Raw genomic sequence first — 12,089 nt, 5'->3', positions numbered from 1 at the left:
GTTCAGCGGCACCTGGCCCGAACACCTGCGACACCTCTGGGAAGTGTTGATGGCCCTGCGCAGAGCAGGCCTCACAATCAAGGCAAGCAAGTGCCAGATTGGGCAGGGTTCCGTGGTGTACTTGGGACACCAAGTTGGGAGTGGCAAGGTAGCCCCCTTGCAGCCCAAAATCGAAACCATCCTGGCTTGGGAACCCCCCAAAACCCAGACTGCAGTGAGAGCCTTCCTGGGGCTCACTGGGTATTACAGGAGGTTTGTCAAGGGCTATGGCACGATCGTGACCCCCTTGACAGAGCTGACTTCGAAGAAGCAGCCCAGGAATGTGATTTGGACTGACACCTGTCAGAAAGCTTTCGACACCCTGAAGACTGCCATGTGCACGGCGCCCGTGCTCCTGGCCCCTGATTTCTCCAAAGAGTTCATTGTGCAAACAGACGCTTCAGAGCATGGTGTAGGGGCTGTTCTTTCACAGATGACTGAGGAGGGCTTTGACCAACCCGTAGCCTTCATAAGTCGGAGGTTACTTCCACGGGAAAGTAGGTGGAGTGCAATAGAGCGGGAAGCATTTGCTGTGGTCTGGGCGCTGAAGAAGCTAAGACCCTACTTGTTTGGGTCTCACTTCCGAGTTCAGACGGACCACAGGCCCCTCAGATGGTTGATGCAAATGAGGGGTGAGAACCCGAAACTGTTGAGGTGGTCCATTTCTCTACAGAGTATGGACTTTACGGTGGAACACCGCCCTGGCACCGATCACGCCAACGCTGACGGTCTGTCCAGATTTTTCCGCCTTAGTGATGTGGAACTCCCTGGGGAAGGGTAGTTCCCCCCACATTTCAGCTGGAGGGGACACATGTTAGACCTGGCACCTTGGCGTGAGTCTCCCTTCCACTTTTTGCTGATGTGCCTCCGATGTTTTGCTGGTTCTCCGATACTCAGGGCACTGCGCCACGGCTGATCCGTGCCGCAGTGCAAGTGCTCCCTACTCTAAACTGTACATACGATTGGTATCCATGATTGGTGCATTGGATTTACTGTTAGTCCCTAGTAACGCGCACGAGAGAGTGCCGGGGCGTGTAGATACCAATACTGCTGGTGGGCTTGCAGCGCTGGTTGCGCCACCCACCCGAGCAGCCGTAAACTTGTGTCTGGGAACTGCGACCGCAGAACCCGCGTGCGGTCGCGTACTGTCACGCTAGCTGGGCAAGTATCCCCACTTGCCAGCCCCGACCCTTCCCTTGACTACATATTAGACACCCCTATGGTAGGCCTGCGGGCAGGGTGCATTGTAGGTGCGAGGTAGGACAAGCCCTGATGTGCGTGGCATGTCCTGGTAGTGACCTACAACGAAGACCGTATTTCACTACTGAAGGCTACCTGCTCCATTAGGCCAGACTGAGCTGCGAGGATTATTATACCCTATAATCCCCGCAGGCTCAAGGAGCATGGTAGTGAGTCATGTTTAGTATGCCTGGACTCAGGATGATGAGATATTTCTTGTAGTCAAGTTTATTTTATTATCCTGGGTTTGCAAATGCTACTTTTAGAAAGTCAGCATTTGCTTGCCTAACCATTTCAGTTGCCTCTGCCAGTATGTGTATCCGACTGTCTGGGATGTGTGAGTGACAGGGCTGGAGGGATGACAGGTGGTGAATGCGCAGATTACACCTTAGTGGGAGGTAGGAGTGCCTCTTGACTCGAACTGTCACTGTGCTCGGCCACCACAATGCTGGCTCCACCCTCCTGGGGAGCGGCGGATGACTCTGCCGGCACCTGGCCCAGGAAGGGCGAAGCCCCCATCAACAAGGTACTCTGGCCACTCCTGTCCGGACAATGCTGGCTCCCCCTCCTGTGGGGCGTCTGATGCGCCTGCCCCTCCCACTGAAAGCAGAAGCCGGAGTACACCCGCCGGGGTACTCCAGAACTGAGAGTGGCTATGCAAAGGCCCCCCTGGCCTGCGAGAACAAAAGAATTGGCCTATAAAAGAGGGAGCCCTGCACCTTGAAAGTTAGATCCAGTTTGGGCCACAGAACGACTCTGCCCTACGAGAAGGACCGCGAGAAGACAAGGAAGGGTGCTGACTCTTGCCTGTGTCTGGTGCCTTGCTGCTGAAGGAGAGGAAGACAAAAAGACTACGAAAAGACTTTTGTGCTACTTGTGCCAAACTCTGCCAAGAGATCTCCAAGGGCTTGGAACTGAACTTGCCCCCTGACCAGCGTCCCAGGACCAGTGGACGCTAAACCCCCCTTGGAAGAAAGCGACTGCGGGTGCTGACCATCGCCGCAGTACCGACAGAGAGGAAGCTCCTCTAAGGCATCCACTCCCTCCCGACCACCGTGACCGGGGCCCAAAGCTACAGCGGAAGCACAGTGAGGACCAGCCGCCGCTGGCCCGAGCATCGTGACCACACCTGCGCTGGGAGCCCGAGAGCAAAGCGAAGGAGGACCCGTCCGGTCCGAGCTATCGAGGCGACTGCATAGCGAGCCGTCCCTCACCTGCAAGGACAGACTATTGCCCTACGAGAATCCACAAGGTCGGTAGCCTGCCCGACAGCCCAGCTGTGAGCCCACAGCTGCACCGGCATTTGGCTGGGTACGTCCTGCACTTGGGGACCGTACTGCCACTTGTCACCGCCACACAGCCGCCGACTCCAAGGTCGGAGCAGACGACGAGGAGAGGACCGTGCCGCCACAGAGCACCGCTGCCCCGGACGACCAGTGACCTGCTCGGCCGAAGAGCCGCAACGATCAGCGACACCGGGAAGGCAACGCGACGTGGGACAGATCCCCTGGAAGCCGCTGGCTCCACAAAGAACTTTGTTTAACACCGGCCTACGGGCCTCACAAGAACTACGACACGAACTGTGGTAACCTAAAGCTAATATCCTGCAACCGTATCCGTAAAGTTATTAACTGTATTCACAAGCCTGCGTAAAGTTTATATAAAGAGATATATTTTTACAAGAATACAGTCTGGTCTCGTTGTGTGGTGGGTTGGTTGTGAAGGTGTACTGTTGCAAGTGTTTAACCCTATGTGCCCCAAAGATTAGCCTAAGACTGCTTAAGCCACACTACCTAGAGGGTAAGCAGAGGTTGTCTGGAAGGTAACCCTCAGCCCTGACGAGGAAGAGAGAGTCCCTGCTTGTCGCTAGTGCTTGCACTGCGCCAACTAGAGTCTCCCCCTTCCTACACAAGGCAAAGCGATATCCCTTAGCAAAAGATGGGAGTCTTCCTCCGGCCGGTCCGAGACCGGCGCATACACCGTTCGGAAGTGGCAAGCGAACTCCTCCACGATCTCCAACGGATCCGTCACACGCACACCATCCACTCGCTCAACCACCGGCACCACTTGATTCAGTCTCTCCCTCTTGTCCAGCCTAGCTATCAACTTCCCCGCCTTGTCGCCCACATCATACAAACGGCCCTGTTGCTCTCGACTCATGGCTTTCGCAGCATGCGTAACCAAGGCTTTATAATCGGACTGTTTCAACTGCAAAACATGCACCTTTTCACGCGTGACCCCACACTCAAGATCCTTCTCCAAAGCTACAATATCAGACTACAGCTGCTCAACCTCTCCATTATGGCGCTTCTTAGAGCTGGCGACCAGCGATAGTGTCTGAACCCGTATTACCGTTTTAAAGGCCTCCCATAGGGACACAGACGAAGACACCAAAACCACATTTTCAACGAAATAGTGATCAATGGTTTTGATCACCCCAGCCCTGGTCTCCGGAACACGGAGATGCCAGGGATTAATTGGGGCGACCCGGCCCCCTGCGCTTAAATGGTGATCTATATGGATCCATAGCGGGGAGTGATCCGAGATGCCTCTAGGCAAATGTCGGGCCTCTCGCACCGTTGTAGCCTGGGCTGCGGGCACAAGAATATAGTCAAGTCTAGCTAAGCTCCCATGGACCCCGGAGTGGAAAGTGTATTGAGCTTGCCCTGGGTGAAGCATCCGCCAACAATCTACCATACCAAACGTTTCCAAGAAACCCCCCAGGCAGTACTGCGACGATGTAAGAGACCTGGGAAGATGTCAATCCTCCAGGCCATTAACCACCGAGTTGAAGTCCCCTCCAACCACCAGAATCCCCTCAGGAAGCCTCAACACCAGTTTCCCCAGGTCGACAAATGTGGTGGCCTGCAAACCCGGGGGGACATATATCGAGAGAATGGTGACCGTTTTCCCCTCCCACCTACCAACAATGGCCGCATACCTTCCCCTGTCTTCCAGGATCGTTTCATCGATCTCCAAGGGAAGGGAACTACGAATCATAACACCAGCCCCTCTAGAGCCCGAAGTGAATCCCGAGTGTGCCACCAACCGGTAGCCCCTCCGGTTCATTGCATGGAACGTGTTCCCCACCAAGTGTGTTTCTTGCAGTAATACAAATCCGGGGGAATGGCGTTTTACATATTGGAGTACAATTCCCTGCTTTATTTTATCCCCCAAGCCGTTGACATTCCAACTCGAGACTCTCAGCCCCCTACCCCCCATCCCGAAAATAGTAGCAGGGTCCCCCAAACCCCATGAAGGAAACACAGATTAAGCCATATAACAATATGTAGCCTCGAAAACAATGCAAACAGGAAAAGGAAACCCCACTCCCCCAAAATACCCAGAACAACAACCCCCCACCCTGCACCCCTGCGGTAAAACCAGAAAGCCACCCCATTGTGCAGTGTGCCTGTCGCCCTACCCCAGAAAACGAATCTACAAGTAGAAAAGGAAACACCCCCGGAGGAGGAAGAGTCCCGAACTCCCCGCCGCCCCAGGGTCTATATGTAGGAATTTCATTGACCCAAAAAAAGGATAACAATCCACCGCAGCACGGTACGATGGTAGCACACGCCGGGGTCCCTACTCCTCCTGGTCCCGTTGGCTGCCTTCAGCACCTCCGGATTGGTCCGCATTGTCCCGTGGCATAGATAGTGTGTCCAACCAGTCACTGACCACCTCTGGCATGTCAAAGAAAAACACCCGCTCGTTATGTTCGATGCGCAATCGGGCGGGGAAAAGCATAGCATACTTCGTGCCCAAGTCTCTCAGTCTCTGCTTCACCCCAGAAAATCCCAGTCTCTTCTTCTGCACTGATGGGATAAAGTCGGGGTAGAAGTTGATGGACGCATTCTCAAATTTGGTAGGGCCGCTAGTCCTCGAGGCCTGCAAAATGGCGTCTCTGTCCCTATAGTTGAAGATCCTCGCAATGATGGGTCGCGGTGTAGCCCCCTGCTTGCGTCTGCCGCCCGGGACTCTATGGGCACGCTCCACTGCAAAAAAGTTACTCAGGCCCTTAGGGGTGAGATGTTTGAGGATCAGATCTTCAACAAGTAAGTCTGTCGATTGATCGGCTGAGGATTCCTGAACTACGACTATGCAGACATTATTGCGCCTAGCGCGACTTTCGAAATCCTCAAGCCGGCGGGCAAACTGGTCACTCGAGGACCGAAGAGTCCGGATCTTAGCCTGGATATCGGAGACATCGGTGGTGAGACTGGCTGTTTTGACATCTAATGACTTGATTCTCTCATTAGTCTTGGCCAAGTCCGCCCTAATCAAGCTTACATCCACCGCCACCGTGTCGATCTTGGCCTCCAAGGTTTCATACTGTTGGCCCATCGATGACTGTATACTCGCAATGGCGCCCATCACATCTCGAAGAGGTGGCTCCTCCGACTCAGGGGGGCCACCACCAAGGTCCTCCGGGGTTTTGCCAGTCCCGCTAGACGAGCCTTTGTTGCGCGCAAATCTGTCCATAATGGTGGTCTGAGTTGTGCCACCGCGAGTCACATTCTTGAGGGACCGCTTATCACTATCGGACTTGCCCGCCATGGTGGGTTGCGCGCCCCTCAGGGGATTTTGGGACCTGGTGAAAATGGCTCCCCACTAGGAAGAACAACGAGAGATTGAAGGTCAGGGCGCCGGTGAAGATCAGTCAAGCAAGCGCACTCACAGTCCAGCTTGATCACTAGGCAGCCGCCTCCCAACCTTCTTAGCCAGGGAAAGCGAAACCGAAAGTAGACCCCGGGTATTCGTCCCCTTCCATACGCCGTTGTTGTTCAACTACTTTCGGGGTGCTCCAGATGCCCAAGTCCCGGGATAAGCCAAGGTGTAGGCCTTCAGGCTTTAGGAAGGAGTAATTCGGGCGTCCGGCATCCGATTCAAAGTGTGAAAAAGGCCTTTCAGATCAGGAGAGTCTCAGCTACAAGAACCCGTCGTCAGAAACAGGATTTGTGCCAGGATAGTCGGTGGAGGCGGCGAGGGGTTCGGGAACTCACAGCTCACGCGACCATCTTGGATGCGCGCTAAGCTCCTCCTCCAAGTGCAGCATTCTTAATTATTTTAGTGAATTTTTATCATGAATTACGAAATGTTTGGTCGCATGATTTATTGATATTATCTATTATCTTTTTAGATTATGTATTTTTTAATTCATGGTTTTAAATTCTTAAAAGTATAACTATATAATGTATTATTTATCATGTATCTTCTTGCACTTTATATGATATGTACACCTAGCGAAATAAAGAACTTTGACTGACTGAGATCTAAGGTGTGGCTCCATATTATGAGAGGAGTCACCCACACCTTGACTAAGGTTACATGGGTCCATGATTCTGAATAAACTGAATACAGAAGAAACACTTTCAGCCTCCAGCCAAACATTAAAATCTCCTAGAAGTAAATGTTCTTCATATTTAGATGTATTAAATAAAGCTATACAATATCCGGTAGTTATGGGTAACTTTTAAGGAAAGCAACTGGTTTATTTCTATTTGATGGTTTATCAATCTATGGAGTTGCCCAGGTGTCGAAAGTTTAAGTGAACCTATATTTAAGACTTTGGATTGAGTAGCATGAGCCCCTTTTTTGCGTCTGGCTGCAGGCACCTTTAACTTTCGGTTGCACGCTAATTACCTTAATACAGGATCACAGTCCTAGTTAAATTGCCAATTGTTATCCTTTGCCTTTGCTCTATATTGTGCCATTGGTAAATGGGCTTGATAATACCATTTCTCACATTCATGTAGTTATGTCACCATTGTGTGGCTACTTTTGCGTATTACAAGCATATAAGCCAGCCAAACACTTTGGCTTAGCCAATGCTTGTTCAACCCTTTGACAAGTCATCATCACAAGTGGTGATTCACTAGTAATTCAACTGAGCATCTTTTAGACTTGTTGCAAATGTTTTTTGGCTTGTGAAACTGATCCTTGGGTAATGTCAAGAGACAGAGGAAAGGTGTGGAGTGGAATTAAAGTGTGTTTTTAATAAACTGTTTCCGTTGCTGTATTTTTCCATTGAGAACTGGGGTCGCATCATGAACTCTGTATCCAGGTGTAGAGCAGAGTAGAATGTCTTTTAAATGTAGTCTCGCGACAGTGCAGGCATAGCTTGTTAACACAAGGAGTGTGTGTATACGCTTCATGCAGCAGCTCTCAAATATAGAGCACTGATCACTGCTCAATGTTTCCGTGTTCACGGGCTAACTTGCAAAATGAAAGAGTTAGCACATACATATGACGGCCTGCAGATGGCACCATTTTTTTTAACCAGCATTTGCAATGCAATAGGTCTCGCATTTACGAGAGTTTGAGCTAATGGCATTGTAAATGACAATGGCTTTTATTTATGTGTTTTTTTTAGAACAGATAAATAAAAGGTATGACATTTGCTGGAACTCTCGCAAATGCGAGACCTATTGCATTGAAAATGCTTTAGGAGAGAGTTGTCCTGCCTTTTCCTGCCGTCAAGAGCAGGCAGGACAAATCTCTTTGAGAAAATAGAGCTCCGAGGCTGTAATGAAAGTCTATCGAGTAACAGCACACGTAATAGGAGGTGTCCTCATGGGAGGTTACAAAATGGGAAAAAGTGGTACTAAGTAGGGACTAATAAGCCTATTGACTGATGAAGACAGTTTACAATGGACAGTGACAGAAGCCAATGGAAAAACTGGGCGGAGAGTGGGTGGAGCTTCACATCCATATTTTAATACAGCACGCCTTGCAGAGCAGTGTATGCGCTGCCTAGGCTCGGCCTAAACACAGGCGTGCGGCATAGATCTGTTCATATGTGTAGATTTGTGATACCACTCACTAAATAAAATAAATAACTCATGGTGAAAAGCATAAGTTTTAAAAAAAAACTGAGTCATTCTATATAATGAAATGCAGCAATACATGTGTTCTAATGCCTATCTTTATGAAAACAAGGAAACAATTGATGTGAGAACATTGGAAAAGGTGATATTTCCTCAGTACTTAAGTTTTGGTGGAATGCATTAAGAGCCATCAGAAAATGAAAAGAAAATCAAAACAGTTTTTGGACATTTGTTTGGGGTAAAATGCATTAAAAAATAAACTCTGCACTGTTTTCATCAACCTGGACGTTTTCAGATTAGAATTTACATCATACAAAAGGAGTACGTAGTTGCTGTTTGAAGTTAAAAATATTTGAAAATAGGGCCTTGGGGTGGGGACAACAAAGGGTGGAAACTCAACACACATGTAGTCACTGAAGTTGTCTGAAATGTACAGCATGCAAAGAAATACCACAATCGGTGATATATTTCAGCATTTGTATTTCTTTTTTATTTCATCACAGGCACAGTGAATTTGACTTCATCTCAGGAACCCGTATGAGAAAACTGGCGCGTGAAGGTCAATACCCACCTGATGGCTTCATGGCACCAAAAGCTTGGAAAGTCCTAACGGATTACTATTGTTCTTTGGAAAACAGGAATTAATCACGACCTCGAATTTCCAAGGGCTAGATCCTAACTCCTCCTCTTGCATTTACTGTCCTTGTGGGTCAACTGAGGAATATAATTGCAGCTGCACACCGCACAGTGACGGTTCTAGTCAGTTCTAGAGGTTAAGGTCTGGCCCTCAGCCAGTGTCATGTGTTGATCAGTTTTATGTCATTTTTATGTATGTTATGTTGGAAAGTATGTGTATGTTCTAGACTGGAAAGGATTTTTCCTTTTTTTTTATAATGGAGAAAATATGATATTTTTTACAAAGATCAGGATAAAGGACCAATCAATTTTGTAAGGAGGCTGCACATTCACCTGCTGTGGGATTTGTTGTTAAATCCACACTGCTAAAAAGCACACATAATCACAAAAAACAGAAACAAATTTGAATTGGAATTTCCAGTAACATAAAATGATTTAATGCTTGACACCACAATACAACGCACGCAGTGTGGGAATAACTCATATGCCACTGGTGCACACTTTCTCTGACAAAAGTAGTCCGTGGTTAGATGCTGAGAAGGTCAATCAAGTTGGATGTCGGTGTACACTAGCACTTTGTTGGCTGGCGTACACCGGTCCTGCACATCTTGATTCCAGGTGGGCAAGCATTCACCAGCCGTTCTGCTGAACACCCTGCCGTTTTCAGGGTTTTATATAACATTATAGCACTTAATTACTAATTTGTTCAATTTGCAGATCAGGGGTGTCAAAAAGACCATCCCATTATTCTGTGGCAAGCAGCCATTTTGTGTTTTGAAACATTCAACATCAAGGCAAGTGCTCTCCGACACCGTCTGCCTCTGGGTTTCCCCTAATCATGAGTATTTGATGATAGTCCTCAAGGACAAAGCCCAGACTAGAGTCCCAGTTTTTTTGCAATGAATATTCATGAAGTTATTAAGCATTTAATATTCTTCGGGTGGGGGGATGTCTTCTCACCTATTCAGTACTTACAGGGAAAACCTGTCATGGCTCGGCCCTTGAAGGCTGTCCGCGAGCACCCATATAGAAGCCCAGGTTAGATGTCCTGGACATCTAACCTGGGCTTCTATCGGAATTCTATAACGCTTATTAGCAAGCCCATTATCGGCGTTTTAGCGACAGAAAACTGCTGATAAAACGGCAATAATTTTAAGGAGGTTTTTGCTAATATGCCCCATCGTTTTTTGTGAGAAGGCTCAAAAGTGCACCCATGCCTTCCGTTATGGAACTACTAGGTGGCTGTCTGCAACCAGGATTCTCTTTGTGGTGCAGTCATGTTCTGATCATTTCTGGGCTTGTTCAGTCCTATTTTAACTAATGTTTATTTAATAGAAGACGGTTCTCATCCTACAAATGTGAGCACATGCAAAATCCATCAGCAGCATTGAATGCAGAAGAGTGGAACATGAGTGAACATGTAAAAAACCTAGAAATAATAATGAAGTTGTGCCTTTGCTTGCATTTGGCTCCTCTGGGAGGATGCTGAATAACCGACCAAGCGCCTTTTTTTTAAATATTGTTTGCTGGTAGATCTCATCAGTTGACCCGTCTTGGTAATTTAGCTCTAAACAGGGTCGGCTTGCTTTGCTGAAATGAAGGAACCGGAAATTGCAACTCGATTGTATTGATAACATTTTGCCTTGTAGAAAATTGTCTTTTGCGGTTTTTATTCTAAAATTTTACACTGGGCAAACGTGGGAGAGATGGGGCTTTTTGCCCATCCGCACTGGTCTCCCCCTCATTTGTTATTGAAGGGACACTAGTGCGGAAACCCACAATTTCCACTGCTACTCATTGCTACATCTCAGTGTATAAATTCTTCTATTCAAAATGCTGTTTTAATTGGCTGTGCTTTGTTTATTCCTGATTAGACTTTTATCAATTACCAAGTGTATTTATTAACAGTAACTGAATGCCCTGATTACATATCTTTTAAAATATATATATATATAATATATTATGCTCTATAAATAGTGTATGGTAATAGAAATAAATATTTCTTTATGCATTTTTTTACGTAGCTATTTCTTTCATATCGTGTCTTGTGTGCATTGTTTCTCGTACTACTTGGAAATGTAGGTGGGGCACACCAGACACTGAGATAGTTTCCTCCTGTCTTTTCCACATATTCATGTATTGAGGCTTTTGTAAATTTTCAAAGCTCTTGTATCTAACCTGCTAGATTTTGAGGAACATCAAGGCAAGCCCAAATAAACCGTGCAATCCTGACTTGCAGATGGAATCCAACCAGCATAAAACGAAAAATTGGGACCTGGGCAAATGTTTAATTAGACTGGCAACATTTGTGAAATTCTAGAATTTTGCGAAATTTCTCAAAATTTCACATTACCGGATTTTATATCATTTTTCTTTTCCCTGAGCAGTTACCTCACATTAAATACTTTTTCTCAAGATAACAGTGGGAGTCTGTTTCGAACAAAAAATGCTATGCCAAGGAACATTTTCTGCTTGAAGCAGTCTCCTGCCAGTATTATCTCAAAATAATGTTTTTTTATTCGCAGTGCCCACTCAGGTAAAAAGTGTGATACAAGCTACTGGCAAACCAGACTTCATTACAAAAGCCAGAGTAAGTTTGCAAAGAAGGTTTTCTTATAAGTTGCGGTCCATCCCCTACCAAAGTAACAAGGCGGGCCGGAAGAGGGAGCTGAGATGGTCGGGTGCAAAATATTAATAATTAAAAAAAGAACGTGCCTGATTGCCACCGCCTGCTGCATCACGCTCTTCCAGGCACAGGCTCCCAGAGTGCACTGCGACTAATCCTGACGCTGCATGAAAGCAGTGTCTGGATTGGTCTGAGCGCTGGGACTTTGCGCTCCCACGCAGACTAGGAGCCTGAACCTGCTTTCTCCAGCCCTAGCAACACAGCTGGGGCTTGAAAAAGCTTCACTGCGCATGAGGATTTGGCTGGCCTGAAACAGCTGGCCATGCAAAGAGAAGGGACAAGGGAGTGCACTACCACTCCCCCACCACAGTGTCACCCCCGTGGACTGTCGGAGTCCTGGAGGCAGATCCAGGGGGATTAAAATAAAAATATAATAAAACGGGTTTAAAATCTGTTTCATTATCATTTTATTTTTTGGGGGGTGGCGGGGGTACAGCGCTCCTCTGCCCTAATGGAGGGGCTGTCGCTGTTTCTTATTGAGAAACAGTAGAAGTCTCTATTGGATAATAAATATTATAATTCCTATTTGTAAAGGGGCAACATATCACCCATTAAGGGTTTCAAGGCGCTGGGGACCGTCGGGGAGATTAAGTTAGCTATTGCCTGGAGTCACATGATGCTGAGCTGCCGACTGGGATCGAACCATGAGACCTGCGCTCCAG

At 47.7% G+C, this 12,089-nt stretch overlaps 1 protein-coding gene across 2 annotated transcripts in view; it reads left to right on the top strand.

Moving 5' to 3' along the window:
• PAPSS2 (3'-phosphoadenosine 5'-phosphosulfate synthase 2) overlaps window positions 1-10,252 on the top strand; it is a 196,663-nt gene extending 186,411 nt beyond the window's left edge. For both annotated transcript variants that reach the window (XM_086921959.1, XM_086921957.1), the window contains one exon: window positions 8,609-10,252. In XM_086921959.1, coding sequence (XP_086778085.1) covers window positions 8,609-8,750 — 142 coding nt within the window. In that variant the 3' untranslated portion in view covers window positions 8,751-10,252. The remainder of the gene's footprint in view (window positions 1-8,608) is intronic.
• The last annotated feature ends 1,837 nt before the right edge of the window (window positions 10,253-12,089 follow it).

The sequence above is a fragment of the Lissotriton vulgaris genome, chromosome 5, assembly GCF_964263255.1.
Source record: "Lissotriton vulgaris chromosome 5, aLisVul1.2, whole genome shotgun sequence".
NCBI lineage: Eukaryota > Metazoa > Chordata > Amphibia > Caudata > Salamandridae > Lissotriton > Lissotriton vulgaris.
The sequence above is the reverse complement of the archived record's forward strand: the minus strand, read 5'-3'. Positions and strand labels throughout refer to the sequence as shown.